The sequence below is a fragment of the Uloborus diversus genome, chromosome 3, assembly GCF_026930045.1.
Source record: "Uloborus diversus isolate 005 chromosome 3, Udiv.v.3.1, whole genome shotgun sequence".
NCBI lineage: Eukaryota > Metazoa > Arthropoda > Arachnida > Araneae > Uloboridae > Uloborus > Uloborus diversus.
The window spans coordinates 186,495,769-186,523,714 of record NC_072733.1 but is presented as its reverse complement, the minus strand read 5'-3'; the positions used below and the strand labels follow the sequence as shown (position 1 = coordinate 186,523,714).

The 27,946-nt window shown below is 33.1% G+C and overlaps 1 protein-coding gene across 1 annotated transcript in view; it reads right to left on the bottom strand.

Moving 5' to 3' along the window:
* Positions 1 to 11,133, bottom strand: part of LOC129218447 (putative fatty acyl-CoA reductase CG5065) — a 62,331-nt gene extending 51,198 nt beyond the window's left edge. The window contains exon 1 of the mRNA XM_054852722.1: positions 11,014 to 11,133. Within this exon, the coding sequence (XP_054708697.1) occupies positions 11,014 to 11,115 (102 nt within the window). The 5' untranslated portion in view covers positions 11,116 to 11,133. The remainder of the gene's footprint in view (positions 1 to 11,013) is intronic.
* Between the last annotated feature and the right edge of the window lie 16,813 nt (positions 11,134 to 27,946).

Sequence of the window (27,946 nt, the reverse complement as noted above, 5' to 3'; positions counted from 1 at the left end):
ATTCAAGAGAATTTATTTTTATCATTCAGATGTAAAAACTAATGCGTCTTTTTTTCAAGAAAGTTTTATGCAGTAATGCGTGATTCAGAACTCGATAGCTGCATATTAATGATCTTTTATTCAAATTCTTCAAGGGGATTTTTTCAACGACAATTGTTCGAAATTCATTTAGAATTAAGTAGAAAACTCTTCGAATGCGTTGGAATCTTAAAATAAAACCAGCTTTTTATCTCAACAACAAAAACATTCTAGTGGGGGGAAAAAAACTGTTTATCTCTTATGTCAGTGATACCTTCATGAATAATAAATAAGTGGTATTAGATACACAACGTTCTCGAGAAGGAACTCTCTCCAACTTGCTCTAGAACCAGAATCTGTGGAAAAAAAAAAAAAGGTGTAAAAATTATGAGGGCGAACCCAATGTTTTATTGCTTTGAATCATCCAGAACTTCCAACGCTAGCTTCTTTTCGAATAAGAATCTGGAAGAAGTATTAAAAAAAAAGACTTAGAATTAAACTAGAAGTATCGTGGGCTCGTGAAAATCAGAAAGCCTCCGGCCCTGTTCGCGAAGTTTTTGATCGCGCAGGACGTTCGGAAACAATTAGAAAGTTCAAGAGGAATGTCTCATGTCAGTGGCTTCAAAGTTATTTCAGACCGGTCTGGTTTTGTAACGCCAGTAATTGCCAAGTATGGTTTTCATCATTATTATGACTTCCGATTGAAATTAATCTTTTCGTTTTGTGTTGGTTTAGAAGAGTGAGAGGCGGAAAGTCAAGTGGGAAAGTCCTAGAAGAACATCTCTTACTATGCTAACCTCTCATTCGACAGATGCTGGAAAAAACGGCCTATACGTCCTTACCGACGTGCCTGACTTTCACGTGAGACCTCAATAATTTTGAAATGGAGGAGAATTTTTTTTTTTTTTTTAATGTTTGGATCTGATTGTAAATAGCTGGGCACAAACCGTGTGGGCGCACTCATATACACAATAACTTAGAAAAGAAAACACGTGGTAAAAAAATAAAACAAAAACAGAAGGTCAGCCGACACTTAGACCAGCTAAGAAATTCAAAAAGTAATCAAGTCGAGAGAGAACACGATAACCAACTCATTTCGGAAAAATTGAACATAATTCCTATGAAACTGACAAATTCACATGCAAGAGTGGATTTAGTTTTTCTCTATTTTCTCAGAAATATTTTTGCAATTATCCTATACACCCCTCCACCTTCTCCCCAGGGGCAGAGACAGAAATAACTTTTGGAGGGGCCCAGAAATGGAATAGCACCCCCCCCCCCCGTATACAATGTTTTCTACTGAAGTTTTCATGACTTTATTTTTAATGTTTTTTTAAAGGATCACTGAAGGCCAATTAATCAACTTTTAGGTACATAAATATTATGCACTAATATGCTTTGAATGTGGACGTAAAATTTCTTTAACATTTCAAGCGAAATAAGTACTAAACCCAATATAATATCACCCAGATGCTATAAAATGAAGTTTTAATTAGGAACATTATCATAATGATTATAACACGAGGGAAATATTAAATAAACCCATACATCATTTCAGTTTTTATAAACTAATTTTTATATTAATTAAAAAAAAATGTATATATGTAATGAAGAAAATCATCGCTTCATAACACAAGTTTTCTTGAAGAATTCAGAAACTATTTCTTAGCGAATTTCAAAGCAGTTACTGATTTGTTCTTAAAGCCAGTTGAGGTGACATTTTGATACTACAAGCCGTTTCCATTAATATTATGGTTTTGCAAAGAAACTATCATGTAATTTCTTTCATTTCTTATAAGTTTAGCAGCAGGAATTTTAAGTTCAGTTTTAAGCAGTTTTGTCACCAGAACTATGTGAAAGGGTACGGTGAGGCAAAGTTAAATAGTGGACTAAGTTTAAATGGTTAAATATTTTACTCTGTAGTGTCTGCAGTCTCATATTTCAATAATGTGATGGCGCATCTAGCTGCTTGTAGTCAGAGAATATTAACCTCTAACATAATATTACATAACATTATCAAAATTGGATAATCCTATTCTACAATTTTGCGGTAAGTGAATAATATTTAAATTTTGTTATTGATGTAATGTTAAGCCTTATAACTGTCTTGGCAATATTTATGTACTTAATATTAGGCCTATTTTTTATTTATGTAAATATTTTTCATATACATACGAAATAATGTGAAAGGGGCAAAACGAAATAATTTCATTGTCCTTACTTTTTACTGAAGTTAAATTGTTACAATACTTGGCATAAAAATCTAACAATACTTGGATGGATTTTTATGTAATCCGAAAGATCACAATTTTCTGAAAATACTATCCCATCCGAAACCCATAAACGCGAAGGAAGTTTGAGACCCTGCTTAATGGTTTCGCTGAAGAAAACTGAAATGAACTTGCTTCTGGAAAACAGAATTTTACTTAAGTAAAATGGGGATTTTCCATTATCATAGTTTTTTTCAAAGAAATGCATATGAAAATTATTGAACCCTCTGTTTTGTGTTTTCAAAAATAAAGGTTTATGTTTTTCCATTTTACCCTACGAAACAGTAGAAAATACAGTGGACTTTATAGAACAAGTGACAATAATTTTCCATTTACTTTTTGAAAAAAATGTGGAACATAAGGAATAACATTTCAAGAAATGTATTGTGGTAAAATACATAATTCGCACTTTGTTTTAATTTTAAAAATGAATTTCCCGTTGTTTCATTTTAAACAATGAAATTTCCCTTAACAATTTCACCATGCCCAATTCCCTCTACTTACACAATTAAAAAAAAAAAATACAATGTAAATAAATTACTTTTATTTGCATTTATATTTTTCTATATAAAAGAATCTAGATTACTTTTTCAATAAAGGAAAGTTTCAGACATATGGCCGACACTGAAGAATTTTTTCCATCATAGAATTCCAGGTATGCAGTGAAAACAGGTTTTTCTTCCCAAAACGCGCGCTTTCATAGATTCAACATATACCCTCCGATTTAATATATTTTAAATCAATTCCAGAAAAAGATTAGAGCAGTTTAGTTCCTTTGTTTTTTGAACTAAAAAACCTTTTAATGCAGCTAACTTACGCGATCTAATATTTTCTTTCTACGCTAAAATTCTTATTTTAAGGACACATCTCCCCATTTGTATTTATATTGATCAAAGAAAAAAAATGGCAATCATTCTCATTTTAATATTTTTCAGTATAACTCGAAAACTGTGGGAGCAGTCAAAAAATAAATGAATACAGATTCTAATCTAGATATTCTTGGAGCGACTAGGGGGGGGGGGATTTCTGAATTGCCCTAGGCTGACATGTTGGTGGAAAACACGATCCAGTTGATATGCAACGCATATCCATTGCATCCGGATATTAATTAGGGGGCAGATCGCTTTCCATTGCCATAGCAAAACATGATTCAGCAAATACTTCTCAATAACCATTAATCTACTATTGATCTTTAGCTTGGGTGATTCGATTTATATATTAAACACGTTTCATGCAGTTGCGACTTGAAAATTAAGCGCTGAAGATTTTATAAAAAATTCTTATTTTTCCCGCCTCCTATTCGCATCGTCCTAATGAAGGAATGAATATTAGTTAGGATTTGTGAGAGAGAATGACGTTGCATAGATAAGTATTTAACAATTACTAGTCACAACCTAAACTTGGGTCACGGCGGCTTCTCCGACGTAGCAGCAGTTTCTCTCGAAAAGAAAATTAAGTGAAACTTTCTTTTTCTTGTGTTTGTTACGCGACGAAGCACGATTACGTGATTGTACTGACAAACATATATAGCATTTACTTGAGACAAACTAAGAGGAGGTATTAAATAAATGCCTTTGAGATAAAGTGTAAAAAGACTACTAAACAAAGTACGAAGTACACACTTGCAAAAAAAAAATCTGACACGTGTTTCAGGGGTTCAAGGAACCCTTTTCAAATTAGAAAAGCGAGTTTTTAAAAGGAAAGTCGTCCGATAAAACTTATCAGAACGGATAACTTGAGATTCAAAAGATCACACTTTTCTAAAAATACTTTCCCCTCCGAAACTCTGAAATTTTTCTGTTTTGATCATAAGGGGCTAAAAACTAACCAAATCATCCTTTCCCCCCGAAAGTTTTCCTTCTAGGCCACAAAGATTCACGATATCACACACATGAAAAGACCTTATCGGACAGGGTCTAGATGGGAGATCACGGGAGGTCCCTGTGACCTCCCAAAAGCTCTTACTCAGCAAATTTAGTCTGACGTTTTGGAAAAATTATCCTCCTTCGCAAGGTTTGAAGTTCTATTCGGCAAAATTATCATTCGGCGAAATTTGGAGTTCCATTCGGCAAAGTTATCATTTGGCGAAATTTGGCGCTCTATTCGGAAAACTATCATCATTCTTCAAAACGTAGAGTTCCGTTCTGCAAATTGAGAATTTCCATCCCTCCCAAAAATTTTAAGTTCGAGGTGCCATAGCTTATTGAAAGCGATCTTAATGAAAACTCAATTAAGCCATTCGATTCTGACAAATAAGCCTCCTTATCTATCCTCATTCCTAGCACTTGCAGCTGAAATTAGCATGAAGAAGATAAACAATTTGATTTAAGCTCGACATCAAGGCATCACGCTCAGAGGCGATTTCTATTAATGCAATGAAATCCTATACATAAACCAAGAGAAATTAAGATTACATAAGCTTCATTTTTCGAGGTTGTTCTTTTCCGGAATTTGTGTGCTCAAAAATACTACGTTTAGTCTACCTGGAGAATCTGCTTAAAAGCACAAAATTATTTGACGATTTGAATAATCGTAATACATTGCGTTTTTTCTTTTCTTTTTTTTTTTAATTAAAAAAAAATTACGAAATATAATGGCGATAGAATCAAAAGATTTCAAGCATTTGATGTTACTATATCATTTTGTTGAAGTGCTAAGTGGGAGTTATAAGTTCTGAAATTTGGTAGAAGAAAATAGCTCGCAATAAAATAACAGACTATATTTTTTTGGTTTAATTTATTTTTGATTTCATCTCCTGTACTGTTTTCCACTATAAAAATATTAAATAAAAGGATAAAAAATGAACATATTTAAGAAGTGAATCCATAAATAGTTGTAATAATTTTTATGAAAACACTTTTTACACTACAGAAAATACAGTGCAGACTATTTATGGCGTGAAATTAAAGTAAATAATAGTCACTATCTACGAATCAATAATCTTGATTTGTGAACATTTTCAAAAATGGAAGAAATGTACCACGTAGAGAGAAATTTGCATTTTTTTTTAAAATAAACATAATGTTTAAATAAAATAAATTCATTTTTCGAATACATGGACATAATGCTCAGAGCTTCACTACTCAACATTTCTAATGAAACCATCGATGGGACAAACAAGAATACTGCATAACTAAGTAAATTCAACACGTTGAGAAAAGTTTTATTTTCTGGGGAATAAAGGCTCCAGATCTAGTTGAAGTACTTTTTCAAAGAAGAAAAATTACGGATATAGAGTCAACACTGAAGATTGATTCAAAGCGAGCTGTTCCAAAGTTTCATATATATTCAATATAAGCAATTTATTTTATATTAATTCCAGATATAGTCACAATCGGAAAAGTTTAATTATTTTCTAATTAAAATCCTTTTAATGCAGCTAACTTAGGTGATTCAATGGTTTTTTTCTTTCAGTCAAACATGATTCCAAATATTGCTAAAACCAATGTATTTAGCACCCATACTTGAAATTTGCGGATTTTATTTTATAGAATGAATAAATACGAAAGTAAAAATAAATGAGTAAAAAATATACATTGCAAATTTTTGTGTTTAAAATAATTTTTTATGTTTGTAATCCTGCAAAAGAGTACTGCTTCGTGCGTTTAATATGTTTTCAATATTTTCTAGTTGAATGCTTAGATTTAAAAAAAAAAAAGGCGTACAGAAGTTTGTCTTTTAGTTAAAGAAGTCTGTTCCAGTGGTATAGCAAGAAATTCCTCAAAGTAGGTGTTCTGTCTGAAAACAGCTAATTATGTTACTTGAAAATGTGAATAAAGTAGAACCTTGTTTATCTTAATCGAATTTGTAGCATTTAAGAAAAATAAAATTGTTTACGCAGATAATGTGAAGATTATGTAATAGATGTAATCGCACGACGATGCCCGTGCAAAGATTTAAACAATTTCTCTTGAATACATGAAAATCCCCCCTTTACAATTAAAAAAAACACAGTAAAAGTTCCTTTGCAATTTCAAATACTCCTCCAAAGAAATAAAAAGCATTAAATTACATTAACACTTGCTTTAAATGGTCAAATAACCCGTCAACGCCATTGTTCATCTATCTCACCAAGCTACCGAAACCCAGCCGATTAACGGGCCAAGCGAACTCCAATCAATTAGCGATCCGATCTTTTGAACTAAAACTTAAAAAAAAAAAAAAAAAACCCGTTCTCTCCTCTTTCCTTCGAAGAAAAAGAATAATTAAAAAGCATATATAGTATAAATGGAAAATCCTGCTCCCTCGTAGAAAAACGAATTTAACTCGGATACGCAACGCATTTTATGTAAAACCAGAAGCGATAAAAGTATTTATTTTGATATACGGATCACGCAAGCCAGAATAGCTCGCAGTTGGCAGAATGTTTTCCTACTTATTTGACAAATATCGTTACATATTTTGGACAGTTCATATATTATGTTTATAAATTATAGCCTATGTGGTTATTCTGACGGCTATATTATTGTAAAGTTTCATTAAAATCCATTCAGTAGTTTTTGCGTGAAGGAGTAACAAACATCCATACATAAACTATCGCGTATATAATAGTAGTGAGATAGCTTCTGCATGGATTGTACAATAAATTATGGAAATTAACCAACACCACTGCAGCTGAACTATAAAGATAAATCCTTAGATTGACCGCGCTTTATTCAAGCAACACATGTGCTTGAACCATACGATTGTGGACCATTCCATTGTTTAGAATATATATATATATATCCTTTTAAATAATTCTATGTAATTATACCACAAAATGATTTTTTGTCTTTATGAACTGCAAGTTTTTGCTTATTAAAATATTTTCCTTGCTTATTACCCATATCACCCGGTTTATTCGGATTTCCGATCATCCGGATTGCTATTGGTCCCAGTTAGTCCGAATAATTGAGGTTGTGCTGTAGAAGCACAGTGATAATTTGATTTGCAAGTGTTTTATGCAGAAAATTATATTATAAAAAGCATTTTAAACAAAGGAGAATTATTTAAGTTTTCATTAATGGAGTTTCATTTTAAGCTTGGACCCGGGGATCACTCCCCTTTCTTTGCCACTGGACCGTTCAAACCAATTTATTAATAATATATTGAATTGCAAAAATTAATATTTTCCTCTTAATGCATTAGTAATATAACAGTCTCTGTCAAACTGTGGTTTTGCTTGAAAGTTATTAACCCTATCATAATGTACTGTTAACGGCCTTCAAAAACGCACAAATGTTGTCAGGACTATTAAATTTTCACAGAAGACTAATTAGCACTAACCCATACTTAAGTTAAAGCCGTAACTTTCATGGATTTTTCTTTTTTTTTTGCCAAATTTTACTTATGTTTCTTTTTCGTGCATTTTAACCATTTTTTAACAAACTAGATCGAGAAAAAAAATTTCAGTTTTTAAAACATTCTATGTTGTAGAGATAGTTTAAAATTCAAGCGCTGTGTTTGAAAATGGTTTAATGTATTTCAAAGTACTTAGTAGGCATTTGAAAAGGCACTTATTAACATCAAAGGATATGTATCATTAAGGGATTGGACGATTTTGGATCCTATTTTGCAATCGTTATTGGGTTCAATCGCGAAACATCATGAAGTCATATACAGTAGAACCTCGATTAACAGAGATTTCTACTAACACAGTTGATAGTATAAAATGATGAATTTTCAATTTGAAAATAAAAATATTTTCTTCAAATTTGTGTTTTTTTTAATGCATCTTTCAATATTTAACTTAGTTTAAAATATTCAATTGACTTTTTAAAACTTACAAGTTATTTTCAATTTTAGCTTTTTTAACTGTAAAACATTAGTTTTTATATGTTCACATATTTTTTAAAATATTCTATTGCATTTTCAATACAGAAAACTCCCGATTATCCGCGGAATTGGGTGGCACAAGTGCCGCGGAAAATAAAAATCGCGGATAACCGCAAAAAGACTAAAATGGGGGACAAATCAGGTAAAAATTGTCCTATCTCAAATTCTTAACTGTATTGATGCATAAAACTTTCTGCAAACAGTGAAAATATATATAGAGTACAGTACAAATGTTTTGTATTTTTGCACAACCGAACTTAAACAACAAGTGTATGTACGATGAAGAACGCACAATAATAATAATGATAATAATAATAAAATTAAATCAAATCAATCAATCAAGCAAAAACAACTGAATGTAAATTTACAATTTTTCAAAAAAAAAAAAAAAAAACCAGCCACTGGTATTCGCTTTTTACTGCGAAAATACATGTTCGTGATTATTGATTGATTCGCGGATAAACCGCTCGCGGATAATCGGGAGTCTGCTGTTCTTTTACTTTGCGATCCTGACAACTTTTTATGCAAAGTTTCTATTAGCCTAGATTTCTGGCATCCAAGGCACTAGCTCCAAATATCTCCGACAATCGAGGTTCTGCTGTAGATATAAACACTTTAGGTTGCATCGGATTTTATTAAGTTTAAAAAAAAAACCAATTTGTCCATTAGAAAAAAAGTGTTGGTGATTTAACGTCGACTTTCGAGTACGACCAAGAATTTTAATTAAACATTTCAAGTTTCATTAAATCTTCACTGTCGTGAAACTCGTTGTGGTCTTAAATTATTCGATCAGTAGAATTTAGAATCTCCGTAGCAGAAACTACATAATTTGGCAACGCAATGCCCTTTCCAAAAAATTTCCTGCAGTACAACTTTATAATATATTTAGTGCTCATTGTACATCTCTCATTTTCATCGTAAATCATTCCGTATACATTCCAAATAATATATTTCATACTTAAGTGTAGGTTCCAGAGAAATTCAGAATGAAGTCTGGTAACCTAACATTACTACAATTGATATTACAAAATTGACAGTCACTATATCTATGCTACTGTACGATTTTCTCTTTAGGTCGTAATTAGATGGTAGTAAAATCACGATCAAAGGATCATGATTTACCCTTTGATGAAAGAAAAAGAGTATCGAATGCTCAAAAGAATTTTCGCCTCTTCACATAATGCGAATACTACGTACTACTAAGAAACAAGCAATGAACCGTGAAAGTATTTTGTTCTGCCTAAATCAATTTGTATGTATACTTTTTGTGAAACTGTGGTCAGAAGAACAACGGTTGATATTCGAAAAGTACCAATGAAGTTATTATCGGTTGAAAACGCAGAAAGAGGGGGGGGGGGGGAGACTGACAGCAAAGGATCGGCGTTGAAAGAACTTTCAATTTTACGGTTTGTCACTTTTTTTCAAACTAAAATATTGATAATAAACTTGATTTCGAAAAATGACCACTGTATTTTGAAATTAAAAATGAGAAATTTAAACAACATTTATTTATGCTTGTTAGGAGAAATTGGCATCGATAGGGGGTAAAATGCTGCTGTGTTACATTTAGCAAATAAATTTTGTCCCTAGAAATCTAAGCATCATTACACGCTTACCTAAGACATTTTCAAAAACTTAAATTTACATAAATGGTCATTAAACACATTATAGGTTAAAACATAGTTTTATATTTCATGTTCAACTATGCGTTATCAAAACAAGGGTGCAAGATTTTTTCGAAGGGTGTAACATTTTGGATTTTCAATTTGTTGTGCGATCAATTTGTAGCACGAATATATATTACTGCGAAAGACCGAAGTTGGTGAATGTGAACAATAATCACTAATTCACCAGATGCCAGAAATATTCGGTTATTCGCCGATTGCTATGCGCTTATTGACAATCACTGACAAATGTCGACATTCAACAGACTTTGGTCTTTCAAGGTAAAGTATACATTGATGTCCCCTCTTTGGCGTATAATACTGTATATTACAGTACACTTTGCTTCTTAAGTAATAAAAACAGAAGAATAAACAAAAGTGAAATAAAGAAACAAACTCACACCCGTAATAATAACTTGTGTCTCAGGCTTACGCTGAAAAAAAATCAAATTTTTACTTCAGGTTGGAAAAACCAAACATAATAAAATTCACACCGCACTTTTTAATACGGTATATTTAACAAATCCTTCAATAAAGTTCGATAGTGCTTTGCTTTTTCTGAAACAGGTTTTGTATTCCCCCTGCCCTCTCCACCAGTAAGCTTTATCTGTTAATTTATATTGCGGAATCGGTATGTACGTTAGCGAGCGCATTCCGAAATCAGCTGATCTAGCAGATGAGAAGCTTGAAAAGAATAGTGACAGCTCAAAAAATACCGAAAACGAGATTTTTAATTGATAATTCTTTTAAAAAATTTATCTTTTTTGTGGAATAAAGACACAAGTTGTAGATAGCAAAGTTTCCGGTAGATGGCAACTTTGATTAAAACCTAAATTTGATTAAAATTTCTAGGAACCCTAAAATGCTAGCACAAAAATAACATGAAATAAACAAAAAGAATAGTATTAACAATTTTTAAGGGGCATTACAATAATTAGGAATTGTTATGAATGAAACAATAAACTAGAAATCGTAAAACCGGTCTGGTTTTTCAAAATACTCGAACTGCACGTAAAATGAAATAAATGTTACAGAATTCTATAAACGTATCATTTAATGGATAATTGCATCCATTGGAAAAAAATAAATAACTGCTCCGAAAGAAGAAATCTGTACCCCCCAAAGAAATATTTCAAGCTAATGGCATAAATGTTTGTTTACACGGTAATGGCAAAAAATAAGTAAATAATAAAATCTTTCTATAAACATCTATGAAATTGGACATAATTGAAGTAAATAACACATACCACGCCAAGATATCCAGCCGCACCAGTCAAAAATAGAGTTTTGCCATCGTAAAAATCAGCAATCCGGCGATTTAGGCGTTTGTTCTCGCTCTGCATTTCCATGTTGTTTCGTGCGGCGACACCGGCGATGCTAGCTTTTAAACTGGCGCGTTACGAAAGACGCCCTCTGTCCAACTCGCGACCTTGAAATCTGCTCTGTTTCCCCATCTCGCAATTTATCAAGTTCGGACCCTCACCGGTCCCCCATTGAAAGTAAGTACCTACCTGGTCATTTCTCTCTTTACCTTCTAGAATGTGCTTTAGGGGGTGGAAGAGTTTCAACCTATATTCGATTGAGGATTGATTGGTTGGATTCTTTTCCCTTTTTTGTGTTTGCTGTTAACTATTGCCTGTTATCTTTCGAGCAATTAATCTTATATGTACACAAGTGTCATACTGGAGGGTTTAGCAATAAACATCACTTTTTTTGGTCTGAAGTGAAGAAAAATGTCACAACGTTTAGGTTTTAGAAACTTTTTAGTATATTTTTTTTTTCTTTCCTATGAATGAAAATGGAAGAAATAATCAACGCAACGAAACATTTATTTCGAATTTCGAAATAATTTTATACTTCAACCGGGGCGGCAATTAGATGACTGTGTCTACCAACTCGTTGTAAATATTACGAGAAGAAGGTCCCCTGCTATATCTGTGAAGCTGGACAGCTTCTAAAAAATAGAAAAATAAAAATGTAGTAATAAAAGAAATGCTGAGCATTTTGCAATATTTTTATCAAACTCTTTTTCCGACTGACTTTTAAGAGACGAATTTTTAGTTTCCAAGAAGTATCGTAATCTGGTTTTTAATTTAATTCATCTTACATACTCGTAGTTGGTGCCACACCAAAGCCCAGAACGTGCAAAAGTATTTTCCGAGAACTCCCCCCCCCCCATAAAAACATTCAATTACTTTCTTAAAAAAGAGGATTTTCAGGTAGGGGATTGATCAGGTCCGTAAATTTCCAAATGTTCTGGGGGGGAGGGGCGGTAAAGTGTATGTGTTCAAAACACTTTAAAATGAAGAAACAATGATACGTACAAAAATGCATTGTTTTATTACGTTTCTGAAATTCGGGGAGTCAATTGATCCCCCCTGATCGCCCGGGCGGGCCTGGGGTTGATTAGACTTGACTACTTTGGCTTGCTTTTTCACATTCATGTCTTTTGCATAGTGCACTTGACCAAACAACGACTCAAAGCGAAGAAAGAAAAAAAAATGTTTACGTTGAAACTACCAAGCTATTAGGCTCCTGGTTTTGGCGTGGGATGGTATGATAAATGATTCCAGCTTTACTTGCAGGTCTCAATTTCCAATGTCGTGTTTTATTTTTTAATTTATTTTTTCCACAGAAATCACATAATAAACCAGTATAGAAAAGTAAGGCATGTACCCTTTTCCGACTACAACTTGAAAACACGAAACTTTCAAGCAGAGCTTATTGTTTTTTTATATTTATAATTTTTAGCTTTTGCTTTCTGGACAAGTAGCAGCAATTCCACAATGTATAGTCTTACTCTGATAAGTTGACTTTCGATCCGCTGATACTTAAATGATTCCATTTGTTAAAATAGGTGTGAGGAAAATCATGGCTCGTAGCGATAACGATTATTGGCGTTGAGCCAATATTTTGAACTTTCAACCGAAACAAAATGAGCTTGTTCGAGGTCGAGTGTCAAGTTACCCCAGAGCCAGAATCCATAAAACAAAACAGCCAAAAAGAATAGGGGAGAGCGGGGTTTAAAGTTCTGCAGGTTCCCTTTGAAATAGCTCAATGGAGAAAAAAGATAAGTACATTTAGTCAATACCTGGTGAAATGGAATGCTGCAGCACACCGATGGCAACCATATTATTCAGGCCAGTGGCGCGTGGTATATTTTAAAACCTGAGCCTGTGCATCATGCATCACTGATCAACTTTTGTAAATATTTTCGTTTTTGAACTTTTTGGTCTTTTTCACGAATTTTAATAGATAGTGTTTAGTTCTTTGGTGTTTTCATCCAAACATAGATTTTGCATTCTAATATACTTCGCTGAAAAGATTTACGTTTCGTTATCCAACCCATAATTTTATTTTTCAAAGACATGTGAGTATGGAGCTAGTTGTTCTTTTTTAACACGCTTTTATTAGCTTCACTTGTATGTTTGTGAGTAACTCTCCTTTGGGCTAAGAGCTTGTGGCATATTACTGTTAGCACATTCCACCACTTTATGAGCGTTCGTAGTCGAGCGGTCTAAGGCGCGGGTCTTCGCTGACGTCCACCTCCAGGAATCATTGGGCGTGCGTTCTAATCCCATCTACACCGAAATTAAATTTATAATCTTGCAACTCAATTTTCGCCCACTTTTTGTGATCGGATTCTTTTAAAATTTGGAATGCAACCTCAGATCCGATGACAATGCAATATTCTATAATCAAATTAATTTATTAAAGGATAAGTTATTAGTTTATTCTAATTAACATGCTTTTATTTGCTTAACTTGTATGTTTGTGGGTATGTTTGTGGGTCCAACTTTCCTTTGGACAAATAGCCAGTGGCTTATTAGAATTACTTACAACGTACAAAACAGAACTGCGGAATGTAACAATGTTTGCATATGAATTTACCAAAAAACATTCAAAATGTCTGGTGCAGATAATGCAATAGAATACTAAGATACATTCCATTATAAAAATCGAACACACGCACAAAGATTTCATTTAAGAGTTACAAGTGTTAGCAATATTTAGTATATAAATCTTATTTCAATAAAATAATAGTTTAAAAAACTGAAAAAACACGCTTTTGTAGCAAAATGAAGTAAAAAAAATAAAACAATAGCTTAAAAAACTAAAAAAACACGCTTTAGGAGCAAAATGAACAAAAAAGTTAAAAATAATCTTTGGATGACAAGTATATAAAGTAATTGGCAAAACACTGTAATAAATTTTACTGCAATAAAAAAAAAAGCGTAGGGAGTTGCCTATTTACATTTTTGCATGGATAACAAGTGGAAGAAATTTAAGACAGCTGATAAGAAGCCCCCAACGCTTTTTTTCTATTACAGTAAAATTAAGTGTTTGGTCAATTACTTTATATAAAGGATGTCCCAAAATTAACGCAAGATTTGAATTTGCCGCCATTTTTGCAACAAATTGTGGGCAATCTTGAAAAAAGAACAATTTGGCAGCTGAGGGTCTAGGGTTATTACAAATGGAGCGTTTTCGATTCTATAATGCGTTTTCATTATCGAACAATTATTTGAAAAATAAAGAAAGTTTGGGCGGGTCAAGCGGTTTACTGTTATTGGCGCTCGATATCGCAATTAGGTAATGCGCGGGTGGTTGTGGGATTGCTGACATAGACGTTTGACTTCAAATAACCCCATAGGAAGAAGTCTAATGATGTAAAATCACACGATCTAGGGTACAATTCGTATCACCGAAACGAGAGTACACGAACAGGAAATTCCTTATGCAGTGATTGAATTGTTTCGCTGGCTGTATAATAGCATAACACTCCATTTTTACTAACCCTAAACTCCCAGCTGTCAAATTGTTCTTTTTCCGTGACTGCCAACAGTTTACAGCAAAAATTGGCAAATTCAAATCTTGCGTTAATTTTGGGACACCCTTTACTTGTCATCCAAAGATTATTTTTAACCTTTTAGTTCATTTTGCTACTAAAGCGTGTTTTTTTAGTTTTTTTAAACTATTATTTTTTTGTGGGCAAGTTGTTCTGAGGAACAACTAGCTGCGTGCCCGGCGTTGCACGGGCTACTTAAAAAATGAAAGAGGTGTCCAATTGATGTTTTTGTATTACTCTGACATCCTAAAGCGCTAAGGAGTAAATAAATACGCGTAATGCAAGGTTTGCAAAATACTAGTAGAGCATTTTTTTGGCAAAAATCTCTTTAACGTTAATCATAGTTATCAATGATGCAAGTTATGAGTATTTTCAATTAGTACAAAAGATGAAAATATATGCATTATCAACTATAAGCTCTGCTCACATTAAAATGAATTACATCTGATAGACTATATCTGAAATATTTATGTACAATTACAATCAGCTTTTTACATAAAATGACACACACTTTTCGTTTGATTACGTGAAACTAAAGCACCAAGACTAAATAAATACCAATAAGCATTAATTTAATACCAAGTCATCAGATTCCAATTTAGCTTTAGTTAAAATCCTTAAGAACAATCTTTTTTGTTCAACTCTGTTTCACTTAAAGAAATCCAAACAATCTTAATTTAACATGTTCTTTTAAAGATACAAACTGTATTTCAAAAATAGAAACAGGAAGGAAAAATAGAGTTATTACAATTCGAAAACTCACCCATATGACGGGAAAAAGTCCAACAAAATAAACATAATTCGTCGCACATCCTAAATGTACCAAAATATGAGGCCGGTGAATGATAAACTTACACTACAATCAATAAACATAGTTAAAGAAACAACTTCCATATGCTGAAAAGAGTTAAGAACGTTGAATGTAAAAAAATAAAAAAAAAGGACAGACGATAAAATAAAGGCTATGTCCGAATAGAGCAACCAATTTTAAACTAATTTAAAATGAAATTCTAGATGGAAACGTTATTTTAAGATTTGGACAGCGGCCAAAAAAATCTCTTTTAAAACAATTATTAGAATTTTACTTGCTCACCCATATGCAAAATGGCAACAGGAAAGAAATAAAAATTCCTGAATAACGTTATGTTAATTAACGTTTTAATTCATATCTCCGCTAATTAACGTCACACAGTTACGAGATTGGTCCTATTGTTTTCTTTGGAAAATTTCGAATTGATCGGTATCTCGTTTGACTCTTGATTCGCAGCGGTTATCGAGAAGATCGATCTTCAGACAGACAGACAGACGGACGCGAACAGATTTTAATATCATAGTAGACTAGCTCCACAAAAAAGGGGCAGATAGCCTCAAGGAACTAATTGCACCTATTCATCTGCATCAGCAAGACAGTAAACAAAAACAGATTTGAATAAATATAACATGTATATATTTGTTACCGTGAAAGATCAAAACTGGAAAATGTCGACTTTCACCAAATATATTCGGACTTTCTCCTATACACAAATATAAAAATACGAAATTTTCGATGATCAAAAGATTAATCAAAGTATCTTTCATACTTTAATGATATTAAATTATGAATTTTTTGAAGGATTATGTTTTTTGTTCCAGAGCTTGATTACGCCACCTTGAGGTGATTTAGGAAGGTAGCCAAAATGCTAAAACAATTCCATTTTGCTCAAGTAAGGCCGGACTCATTGAACAGATCATATCTTACGCAAGTGTCTAGGCTTTACCTATTCTGCTCCATTAACCAGAGACTGCAGTTCCTACTTTGCGAGTTTAGCTCCGTCGAATCTGTCTATAACTTTCATTATCGGATGTGTAAATAAAAAACGCAATTACTCTTCTTTTTCGTAATCTGGAGAAAAGTAGTTGCAACAGTAGCTGAAAATAGCAGTTAGAATATCATACAGGTACAGTAAACTCACGATTATGCATGGAATAGGTTGCCGCGGTAACCACGGATAAGCGAATTTCGCGGATATTTGTTTGATGTTGCACAATAAGTAAAATAACAATACTTGTACATGTACAAGAGCAAAAAGAATTCAGGAACACTGACATACATTGAAACTCTCGATTAACGATACTAGAAACTAACGTTTAAACTAGTACACTAAAATCGATAACTGTACTATGTACCTAAATGCAAAAAAAGTAGATCGTCATTGCAAACAGGCGCAACAAATCATGCAAGCCGATCAACTAAATCAAGTCAAGTTAGGTTACGCCAAAAATCGTGTAAAGCAGATACCTTTTTCGAACAAAACTGGTTCGGTCACTCGTTTACAGGCATAAGGAGTGAAGATGGAAAAATCGGGTTTTGGTGACCTGAAAAAGTTTGATGTCATTGGGAAGGAAAGGGAAAAAATAAATAGAAATGTCTCGGGGGGGGGGGGGGGTCAGCCCCGGGTGTCACCCGTCTTGGGGCTGGACAGCCAGAGTGGAATTGCAATTTTTTGAAAAATATGAAGCTAAAATGCATTTTTGAGACAACAAATTTGAAAATTCCTCGGGGGGGGGGGGAACCTCCGGCCCCCTACTTTCCCAAAATTAGGTTCATATTTTCAATACACCTGGTGTTTGAGATACGTTTGAAATAACTAAGGGGCCAATCGATTTCATACACCACCTTACTTTTTTGATCTATCGACGGTCTACACAAGTGTGGCTAGGACAAGTAATATAAAATGCATTCATAGTTTTTATTTGTCTTTTGTACATTAACCCACTTAAAATTTCGTTGCAACAAAAATGTAGTTGTTTCTGAAAAGTGTATGAATTTCTTTCTTTTCCTTTTTTACACACAATATTAAAACCTTTTTTTTTTGCGTTTGGGGGGGGGGGTGACGCTACAAATTACCGCCCCGGGTGTCACTAAGGCCAGCTACGCCGCTGAATGTCTTAAAATAGATTTTGCACTCGTTAAGTTAAAATGAGTATTTTCTACATTCAGTAAGTCATCAACACAAAAATAAAAATAATAAATAAGTAAATAATCTTTACTGATAATAAAGCTGAAAGTCCCTCTGTCTGTCAGGATCTCTGTGACGCGCATAGCGCCCAGATCGTTCGGCCGATTTTCATGAAATTTGGCACAAAGTTAGTTTGTCGCATGGGGGTGTGCACCTCGAAGCTATTTTTCGAAAATTCGATGTGGTTCTTTTTCTATTCCAATTTTAAGAACAAAATTCTCATAAGATGGACGAGTAAATTACGAAATTATCATTACGTGGAACCGTAACATGGGCACAAGCCAATTGGCGAGAAAATTCAACATACATTATTTATAAATATACAGGCGAACCAAAAGACCTTTCAATTTTCTATTACGGGCAAAGCCGTGCGGGTACCACTAGTAAATAAATAAATCCGCTATAACAATTGCATTTTGAAATATCAAAATGCATTGGAATATTATGTTTTAATGTAGAGAAAATATTTAAAGGAATGGACGAGCATCAAAGTATAAGAGATTAGAGATCAGATGCTCTTTTGAAACATATATTATCACAAAAAAAAAAAGGCGGAAAAGCATTATGTGGCTGTTGTTGCTAGATGAATTAAAAAGTTATTCCAATATATCTTCAGTTTAAGACATCACTCCTTTCACGCTCCATTGCTTCCTTTGAATTTTGAAATTTCACTCTCATTGAGCCTCAAGAAAAATACAGTCAGATCCCGATTTAACGAATTCATAGGGATCGAAACTTTTTTACGTTAAATCAGGGTTATTCGTTACATCGGGGTGTGAAACAAATTTAAAAAAATCCACTTCCCTTCTGTAAAAGCTCTAATAAGCAACTGCGAAAAAATATTAATAATTAGAAAGTGTGCACTTTTTATTCAGTATTCCGCAACTTATTACACAAAAGGTTAATTTGAAATTTTAAAATACTGAGTTAGATGTTGGACAATTTCCTTGATACTTGACTCCAAATAGTTCTTTTTCAACTTTTTGGAGAGAGAAAAATACTGTGTTATTTACAGCCTGCTGCATGAGATATGTTTTTAGCTTCCAGGCCATGTAAAGCATTCGAAAAAGGTAAGTTTTAATGGGAGTTTCATCATCGCTTTCTGCATCAGAATCGCTATTCATTGGTTGCCCCCTTGCCCGTCAAATATTGCTGATTCCAAGAAGTATTTTCCTCTTTGGATAATACGGATATCATTTGGAAAGCAATGCAATATTTCTTAGCTAAAATTAACGGAAACAAAATTCGGCTATAAAAATAATTCGTTAATTCGGGGTTTATTATTCAGTAAACAGGGGTTTTTGCCTTCATTTTAGTCGGGGAAAAAGAAATATTCGCTAAATCGCGAAATTCATTAAATAGAGGTTCGTTAAATCGGGGTCTGACTGTAACAACAAAACTTTTTTAATTCCATCAGTTTTTGAGACTTTTGGTATGACACTATTTTTAAAAGCAATAACATTTCCGAATTATCTCTATTTTGTTGAAAAAATAGTCAGTAACCGCGCATTTTTTGAAGCTTTAAAACCAGTAGATGAACACAATTTAAAATTAATCATTTCCTCATTTTCTTCATAATATTGAAACAATATTGAGTAACATCGATTTCTGAAAACTTAAAATTGTTGGCAAAACACAATTTGGATAACAATAAAAGTTGAGCATTTCCTTCGCGGTCCGAATCATTCAATTAAGTGGTTCGTGCTAAGACGATACTTTTTCCTCAATTGAGGGAAGTTTTCAAATCGTGTATTTCATTAAATATACGTATTATAGAAATTCAATTGTCATCGACGGACGCTGTTTCATTTGGATAATGTTTTATTGGTTATTTTTAAGCAGTGTTAAAAAGAAGTGCGTACCTTAGCTTGAATTTATTATATCAGGTGCCCAGGGGCCTCCGGAACTTAAATTTGGGGGGGGGGGGCTGAAACTCTCAAATTGAAAAATGGAACTCCAAACTTTCCTTAATGGAACTCCAAATTTTCCTGAATGGAGCTCCAAATTTTCCTGAATGGAACTCCAAATTTTCCTGAATGGAGCTCCATATTTTCTTGAATGGAACTCCAAATTTTCCTGAATGAAGCTCCATATTTTTTTGAATGGAACTCCAAATTTTGTCGAATGATGATAATTTTGCCAAATCGTCAGACAAAATTTGCCGAAGAAGGAAAATTTCGGGAGATCACGGTGACCTCCCGTGACCTTCCCATCGGGGCACCTCTGCAGGTGTCTTGCAACTAAACGTATATGCAAGTCATGAACATCACTTACTCTATAGCAATTAAGATGCAGTCGAACCTTGCTTGCCTGAAGTATAGAGAAATGGCCGGCTTTAGAAAATCGAAATTTTTGGGTGAACAAGAATGCTTCATTTTCCTGACCAGACATATTAGTATAAGCTGTTTCGTTTGAGAAAAACGCTTTATAAAAACTATAGCCACATTAAAATGCAGAGTAAATCGAACGTGGGCGTACCCCCCTTTTAGTTTGAAGATTTTGTCAGTCATGGTTGTTTGTTATACTCAGTTTCCTTGAAGTCTGGAGAGTTATAAACGTCGGTAGAACAGCATCCATGTTGTAACACAGATGAATTCTACGCCATTTTCTCGCAGATGTTTTGCGGAGTTTCGAGGATTTGGAGCTGTTTTGGGGAGTTTCGAGGATTTAAAGATGTTTTGCCACAAAACATCTACGAGAACATGGTGCGGAATTCAATTGTTATGAGGTGGATGGCGTTCTACCGATATTTATAATTCTCAAGACTCAATAACAAACATTCAGCCATGACTGACATCATGTTGATAATAAAGGAGAGGGGGAAGGGGTTCACCCACTTTCGGACATCTCTGTAGAATAATGGATAACTTAGTGCACTAACATACTTTCTGCAATTTAAATTCTGAAACGCCTTTTTTTTTTGTCAGATGTAATTTTACAAAGGAAAAGTAAATTCTCGGTTAACAGAGGTATTCGGTTTATCGAGCTGTTTCTGTAAGTATAAATTTCATAACAATAATTCAAAAACTGTTTGGAAATTGGATCTTAATAAATAGAGTGTAAAATGTTTCAGATATGTTTTGTTTGCAAAGAAAAGGGAGACATTTGTGTGGAGGTTTCCAAGTTTGCATCTGAGTATCAGGATCGAGAGGGAGCTTTAACTGACGAACGAGTAACTGCAAATTTTTCATTTTTTTTTTTTTTTGCATTTTTGTCATCTATTGTACGTTATCTGTATAGTACAAACCCGTCTATTTGGTTTCCGCTGAAAAAAAAGGAGCGGAAAAAAGTCTAATTTCAACATTTTCCTTTTGTTAGTATTGAATCCACCACACATTTCTTCAATTATCTTGAAAACTCATTTTTGCAGATACTGCCGTTTACCTGTACAAGGCAGGATTACTCTACTTATACAAACTGAAATATAATTTTAATGTAATGCTTCAGTAAATAGTTTAATATGCAAATTTACTGAATATTTGAACCACAAATGAAGAAATTTAAGAAGTAGGATCAACAAATATTTTTACAACTATTTTGTTTTAGAAATTTCATATTTAAAAGTTCATGAATGTGTATAGTATATTACATGTAACGTAACTTTGAAAGTAAATGTGGTAATAATCCATGGGTGGCGTCTGGGTTTGGACCCAGTTGGCCCATGCTTTTATCAGGTTCTAGAAACCAGTCAAGAATTATTTCGTTTTCTACTCCTCATCAGAAGAGGAGCAGATGTCTTGATTCGAAGCGAATCATTACACAACTCGATGGTGACACTTGCTCTCGAAGTAAAAAATGCATTGAAATTAAATAAACTTCAACGTTTGAAAAGCCCGGCAAAATAATTTGCTGCCAATTAGCTTTCTATAGCTTTTGCACTCTGCTTTTAAAAACCAGAACAAACACTGCCAAGGAAGATCTTTCGCTGGTTGTTTGCTATGCCAAATTGGCCTTGAGGAAAGAATAAGACTTTATTGAGAAATTTGACGAAAGTAAGTTATAAAATATCTATTCATGAAATACTTGAAAATTTTACTTTAAAAGATGAAGATTTTCAGTTAAATAACATTATAATCGAATAATGAAATGCCATTCTAATAGACATTTTCAGTTACATTACACAGTAACTGAAAAAGAAAAAAAAAACTAATGTTACAGATTTTCTCTGCATTTGAGAAAAATTGCTAATCAATGTCTTTATTTTAAGGATGTTGTTTGAAATCGAAATTAAAATTTTAATTATTTTAAGGATGTTGTTTGAAATCGAAATTAAAATTTTAATATAGAGCCAATAATTGAAGCGTTTTTTTTTGGGGGGGGGGGGGGGGGGGGGGGCTCATTAACCAGTCAGACGCCAAGTTTGAAATTAAGGAGAAGTATTTTTTCTAGCACAATAAAACATTTCGATAATGATTACAATATTTTAAACTGAAATGCATGTACAATTGAAGGACTCGGGGCAAGAATATGATATGCCACATGGGTTTTTTTTTTCCGGTAGGTCAATTTCCAACTTTTGAAAAATTCTACAAATATTTTTCATAGATATTATACATTATATATTCTGCAATACTAAAACCAGATACGTTTGTCTGACAAGGACATAATCCATTGTCACGTCTATTTCAATTATCAAAGCGCGAATTTAGAACAAAAAACTCATTTTTTCAAAAGTGTGGCTTATGACGTTCTTGCCCCGGGAGTCCATCAATTGATCTTTTCTACACGTTGGCGGGAAATTTTGTACCATTTTTTTTCTTTCATTTAAGCCTGATTGTTGAACATGCATCTTTTGACACAAGTTTTATATCGAGGTAGACCGTACAGCGCCGGACAACGAAACTAGTTAAAAATAAAAATAATAAAAACAACACATATTAAACAACACGGACTTCACTATAAGATTCATCGCATTAATTTACGTTGCGGTACTAATTGTGCACTTTAAAGCAATTTTTATGCAGTTTTGATTTTTATCTTTTCCCAGTTTAGATTAGAATCGTATTGTTTACGGTGACAATTCAATTGTATGAAACCAAATAATTTTCCCTTAATTTGCGTATTGTTTATGGGCAGTAATAATGGTTAAAAATAAAACAAAAATCTTTTAGTCAGCTTTGTTGTAGTAATGAATATGCGTAATAACTATTCAACTCAATCGAGATTCTTTTGAATGATTGATTATATTTACTCGTCCAATATTAATTAGTAAGGAAAAAACCTTCATGAGTTTTAAGCGCATTTTCAAGTCAGGTAGCAGTAATTAGGTTTTTCAATGAATTTTAATGGCTGCTTGTTGCTAATCACCAATTTGAATACTGAAATGCATTGTGTATAACCGCAGGGGAGACTGAGGACAGTTGATCCCCCTTTTTGCTGGAGTTAATAACTTTTACATGCATCTTGGAACTAAAAAAATCTCACGTTACATATTTAGAGCAGCCTACCAATGTGCTATTCGTTTTTGAAATTTCTGTATTGAATAAAATATTTTAAAGAAAAACTAACAGTAGGTAAAATGATCAAGTGTCCTTCATTCAAGGAGACTTCTTCCTGGGGGGTGAGGGCGGGTGGCACGTGTCCTTATAAATATTTTGGATACAAGTCAAGCATTTATTATTGAAACCTACTAAATGCTTATTCATTAACGAATCGAAAATGTTCATATCAAATTCAAAAAATAGAGCAAAATAATAACAATGCTGTTAAAACTGAGATATGAACAGTAGGCCTTGGCTCCCATGGGCTTTTGCGCCACTGAGCTTAGTTTTTTTTTTATCTAATTTAACAAACAAAATCAACTCTGGGATAGGGAATAATTAACATTGTGAAAGGAACTTGTGTACTTTCTCACCAGTCGTAATCAATTATTCAGTGAAATTTAAGTAAGTAAATATTAAAAAAGACGTTATAACTTTAACGTATGATGTTATAAATCAGAGCAAAATTAGTGTTTTATCGCATAAACTATAAAAATATTTCAAAACTGGCAATAACAATCAGTTTACATTCTGGTTCAAATGAAAAAATAATATTTAGTTTCGAATTTTAGTAACATTTTGGAGAAGTAAAGCATTCAACATGTTTAATAGTAGATTTTAAAATTGGAGTGGGTTTTTAAGACACTACAATGGGTGTTTTACTTTTTTTTTTTTTTTTTACATTGTGGTAATGAGATACTTCTCCCGAGTCGACTTTTTTTATAATCTTTAGCAATATTAATAAGGATCTTCTTCAGTTCGAAACAAAACCCCTAAAATCTTATTTTTCAAAACCACCTTTTTTGCCCCACAATATCTTAATCCAATAAACTCATCAATTATTTTCTTCGCACCATCGCGTAATTTATAAGAATGTTTCGAAACACAATTCTTTTCTTACTTAACTTTTTACACCTCAATTTTGACATAACGTGCGAATTTTCATTCAAAATTTTAACGACGCTGATCAATATTCCAAACATGTAGTCACAACTTCTTCGTCCGTGTTTAAAAGCCTCAAGAAACTCAATGCAAAGGTTTGAAACGCAGCATTGAACAAAAATCAGCTATTGATGAGGACATTTTCAAAAGTATTTTGTCCCGATGAGGAAGCAACTGCGTTATGTGACGAGAACGTATTTTAGGTTTTATCAGAATCCATTCAAGGTTTTGCTTTATTTCTGAGAGAAGATGAATGACTTTTGAATAACTCTCAGCCGTACACCGAACTTCTTCAGTCAAAAACGAGACATATAATAGAGGGTATGTGTCAGTTTGAATTCACGCGACTTCAAAATAGATCAACTTTACAGCACGTGGTATTTTGAAGGGAAAAGTAATGCCAATGAAAAACTTTTTATTCATCTTCAATCGAAGGTTAAAAAGACATTTTTGCTATAAATTGGCGCACAATTTTAGAGCTATAAGGAAATTGGTTTCTGAAAAACAAGAATTATCTAAAAAGTGCTTGCTTATTATTTTTCCTTTTTTTGTAATTATTAGTTAATATTTTATGATATCTTTAAATCTCTGTTTGACAGATTAATATTCAAACCATGCAGTTTGTTTTTCATTATTTTGGTACTTAAAAATATGCGTAACAATAACTTTAGATGATAAATAAAAAAATGAAGTTATTACATTTAAAAATGTAACATTTAAAATGGAATTTCAGGATCGAAATTAATGTAAATAAATTAAACGAATAGTTAAATTATTATATTGAGATTAAAATTAGTATTCATATGGTGTACAGACATAAAGGTTAAATTTTGCACTTGGTGTTAATTTTGCAATTAATACTATGAGATGTTGTAATAAAATTTAAAATTAAATTGAAAAAAATAAAATTGCATAAATGAATAGTGAGAAACTTCGCTCAACCAATGTTCTGTAATTGTGAAAAGTTACCAAGTCAAAAAAGTATCGTTCAGTTTATTTGCTGAGATTAATAGAACAGGTGTTTTCAACGTGGGCCATAAGAGCCTTTTGGGACTACAGAAAGAATAGAGGGAGCTCCAGGGGAAAATATTAAAATAGGTAAGCCATGATTAAAATAAAAAGAGAAAGAATAAATGAATAAAATGGAAAAATAAAACAAGAAACAACTTCATATCAATTTATCAACTATTGTCGATTGCACCCAACTTGCTGTTTCAAATAATTTTTAAAAGCCATGTATGTTTTAGAAACATTTTAACTAAATTTAATTGTATTGATAAATTTTTTCTTTTTAAATTTTACAAACTCTTTAATAATTACTGTCACGATTGCTCCAGTTTTTTTTAGCTTTTATTTTAATGCAGCTGTAATTTGTTTTTTATTCTCTAGTGTGCAATATTTTTAAATGAGTGAATAAATAAATATCTTGTAAAAATTTATGTATAAGAAATAATAAACCACCATGATTAGTATAAGTATTTTAAAATACATTTATGAATGTAGTACAGCGGTTCCCAACCCATGGGCCGCGGCCCACAAGTGGGCCGCGAACAGCGTGTTACTGGGCCGTGGACACTGGTCGGGAATCTGAATCAAGATAAAACTTGTAGTCTTAATTTCCGTTTTTCGCGAAAATTCACTTATTAGATATACTATCACTCAAAAACTCTCCTGGCTCATCGCCAATAAGGAACTTTAGGATTAAGATTTCTTATATTTCTTAGGAACTTTCCCCTATAATTGAAGAGATGAAACTTAATAAATCAGAAACTTCTTTAAGGAAAATTGCCAAAGAAGCTAGTATTAGATTCAAGCTTCAAGTTAAAAATGATCCTCTTTTGCTGAACTCGGCAAAAACGAATTGAGGCACTTGAGGGGTTTTTCGACAACCTACCTATTTGAATGAGACTTTTCATTGCAGTTTAAAAAAAAAAAAATATAGAAATGCATTGAATGTTGCGAATTATTTGAGACTAAAATCATCCAGTTTCAATCCAGATATCAACTCCATCGTAGAGGAAGGACAATGCCAAAAATCCCATGGAGCTTTAACTTTGAGGACTTGTTTTTGAGTTTCCTTACAGCTATGCCAGCTAAAGTAAATGCAATAAAGTTATTTTCTTCCTTGAAAAATATTTTGAAAATTGTTTTTGTGCAGTGTATTTATATATGTAATGCAATATAAAGGGAAAAAGGGATTAACATCTCCAGAACTCTTGTTTTTAACGCACTTTCAGTCCTAATACGGTATATTATTCACACTTAAGCACAGTTATGAACAGGTACCCTCCAGATAGTAAATTTTGGCTGTGCAAGTAATGTATAGTAGTTTGTGGGCCTTAATCGTGTTTTCTACAAAACTGGTGGGCCGCACAATCAAAAAGGTTGGGAACCGCTGATGTAGTACTATAAGAGACGGGAAATATGTATCCGTTCGCAAGGCCCGATTAAGACATCAGGGGGCTCTAGGCCATAGCTTTTTTGGGGCCCCTGTGTAGTCAATCCTTACAATTTTAGCAATTGGCGAAAACAGTTTTAGCTATTGGTTAAAAAAAATTGGCCATTTGGGGGTTCCTAAAAATTGGAAGTCCTAGGCCGAGGCCTAGTTTTCCTATTCAGTAATCAGGCTCTGTCCGTTCGTCTGCTTCATCCACCTAACATTCTAATAACTTTTGGCAGAAGAGTTCGATTCCATCAAAAGATTGTTTATGTTCAGAAATGCTTTGCTGAGAAAACTCTCAGTTCCATGTCTCATTTTTTTTTTACTTCAATTCTTCACCCCGCTTTGAAAAATTTAAACAAAATTACTATAAGGCATTCAAGGAAGTTTTAATGTTGCATAAATATTGCTCTTACAGACTTCAGACAAACTTGATCAGAAAGAATTTCAATAGCAGATACGAGTAAAAAATAATTTAATAGTTTCAGTTATTTTAAGGTTATTTTTAGAAATATACTGAAATATATGATTCAATTAAATTTTTTTATGCAAAATTAAAAGCTGCATAGGTGTTATTTTTGTTACAAGTGATTATTTTGAAGCGTAAATGTTATTTTCATATATTTTTTTTATGTTTTTCATTAATGTCTTTGGCAACGACTGCAGAGTAATATAATGTTCTTATGGAATAAGAATTTTGATTACAGTATTATCAGTTAAAATTAGTAGGGTAGACGGTTTACGTAGTGCCCCTTTTTTACAACGAATTATAACTGGAGAGTCACAACAGTCATAACAGAATGATGCTACTCACTAGAAAATATTCTCACAAGTTTTTGAGCATTAGTCGAGCTTCAGTCCAGTATACAGAAAAAATAATCTGTTTTTTATCAAGTTGAGTAAATTTTGTGTTGAACGTTTTGAAGCTTATTGTGAGTAAATAATATTAAGTTAAGAAAAAACAAATATACAAAAATTAGCAGAATTTTATCCTTTTTTGAGAATTGTATTTGTATGAACTGAAATGTTACTATTTTTTTTTTTTTTTTTTGCACATTAAAAATAAATTCAACCTCGGCGGCGCGACAAGTTTACGCGTTGAACGTCGAAGCACCTTTACGATCGTTATTACACCCCGTTTGCACTGCGAGCTAAGCGCGCTCAACCCATCAATGCACTTACGAGCTAAGCGCACTTACTTTAAAAGTCGTTTGCACTAGAGAACGCACTTAAAATTTAACTGCAAACCCAGGGAGGCTAAAAGAAGGAGCCTCATCTCCTTTGGCAGCGGGGCGAAAAAGTGACCGGATTATTCCATCGCCAATGGTGGCGCTAGTGGTCCATCTCTCGCAGTTCGCTCGCCTGATTTAACCGACCCCGAGTATTCGACTGGGTGGATGCCGGCAGTTAGCTAGTTTGGGGCCATTGATACGAAAAATTTGTTGGAACTCAATAATATCGCGCGGTCAG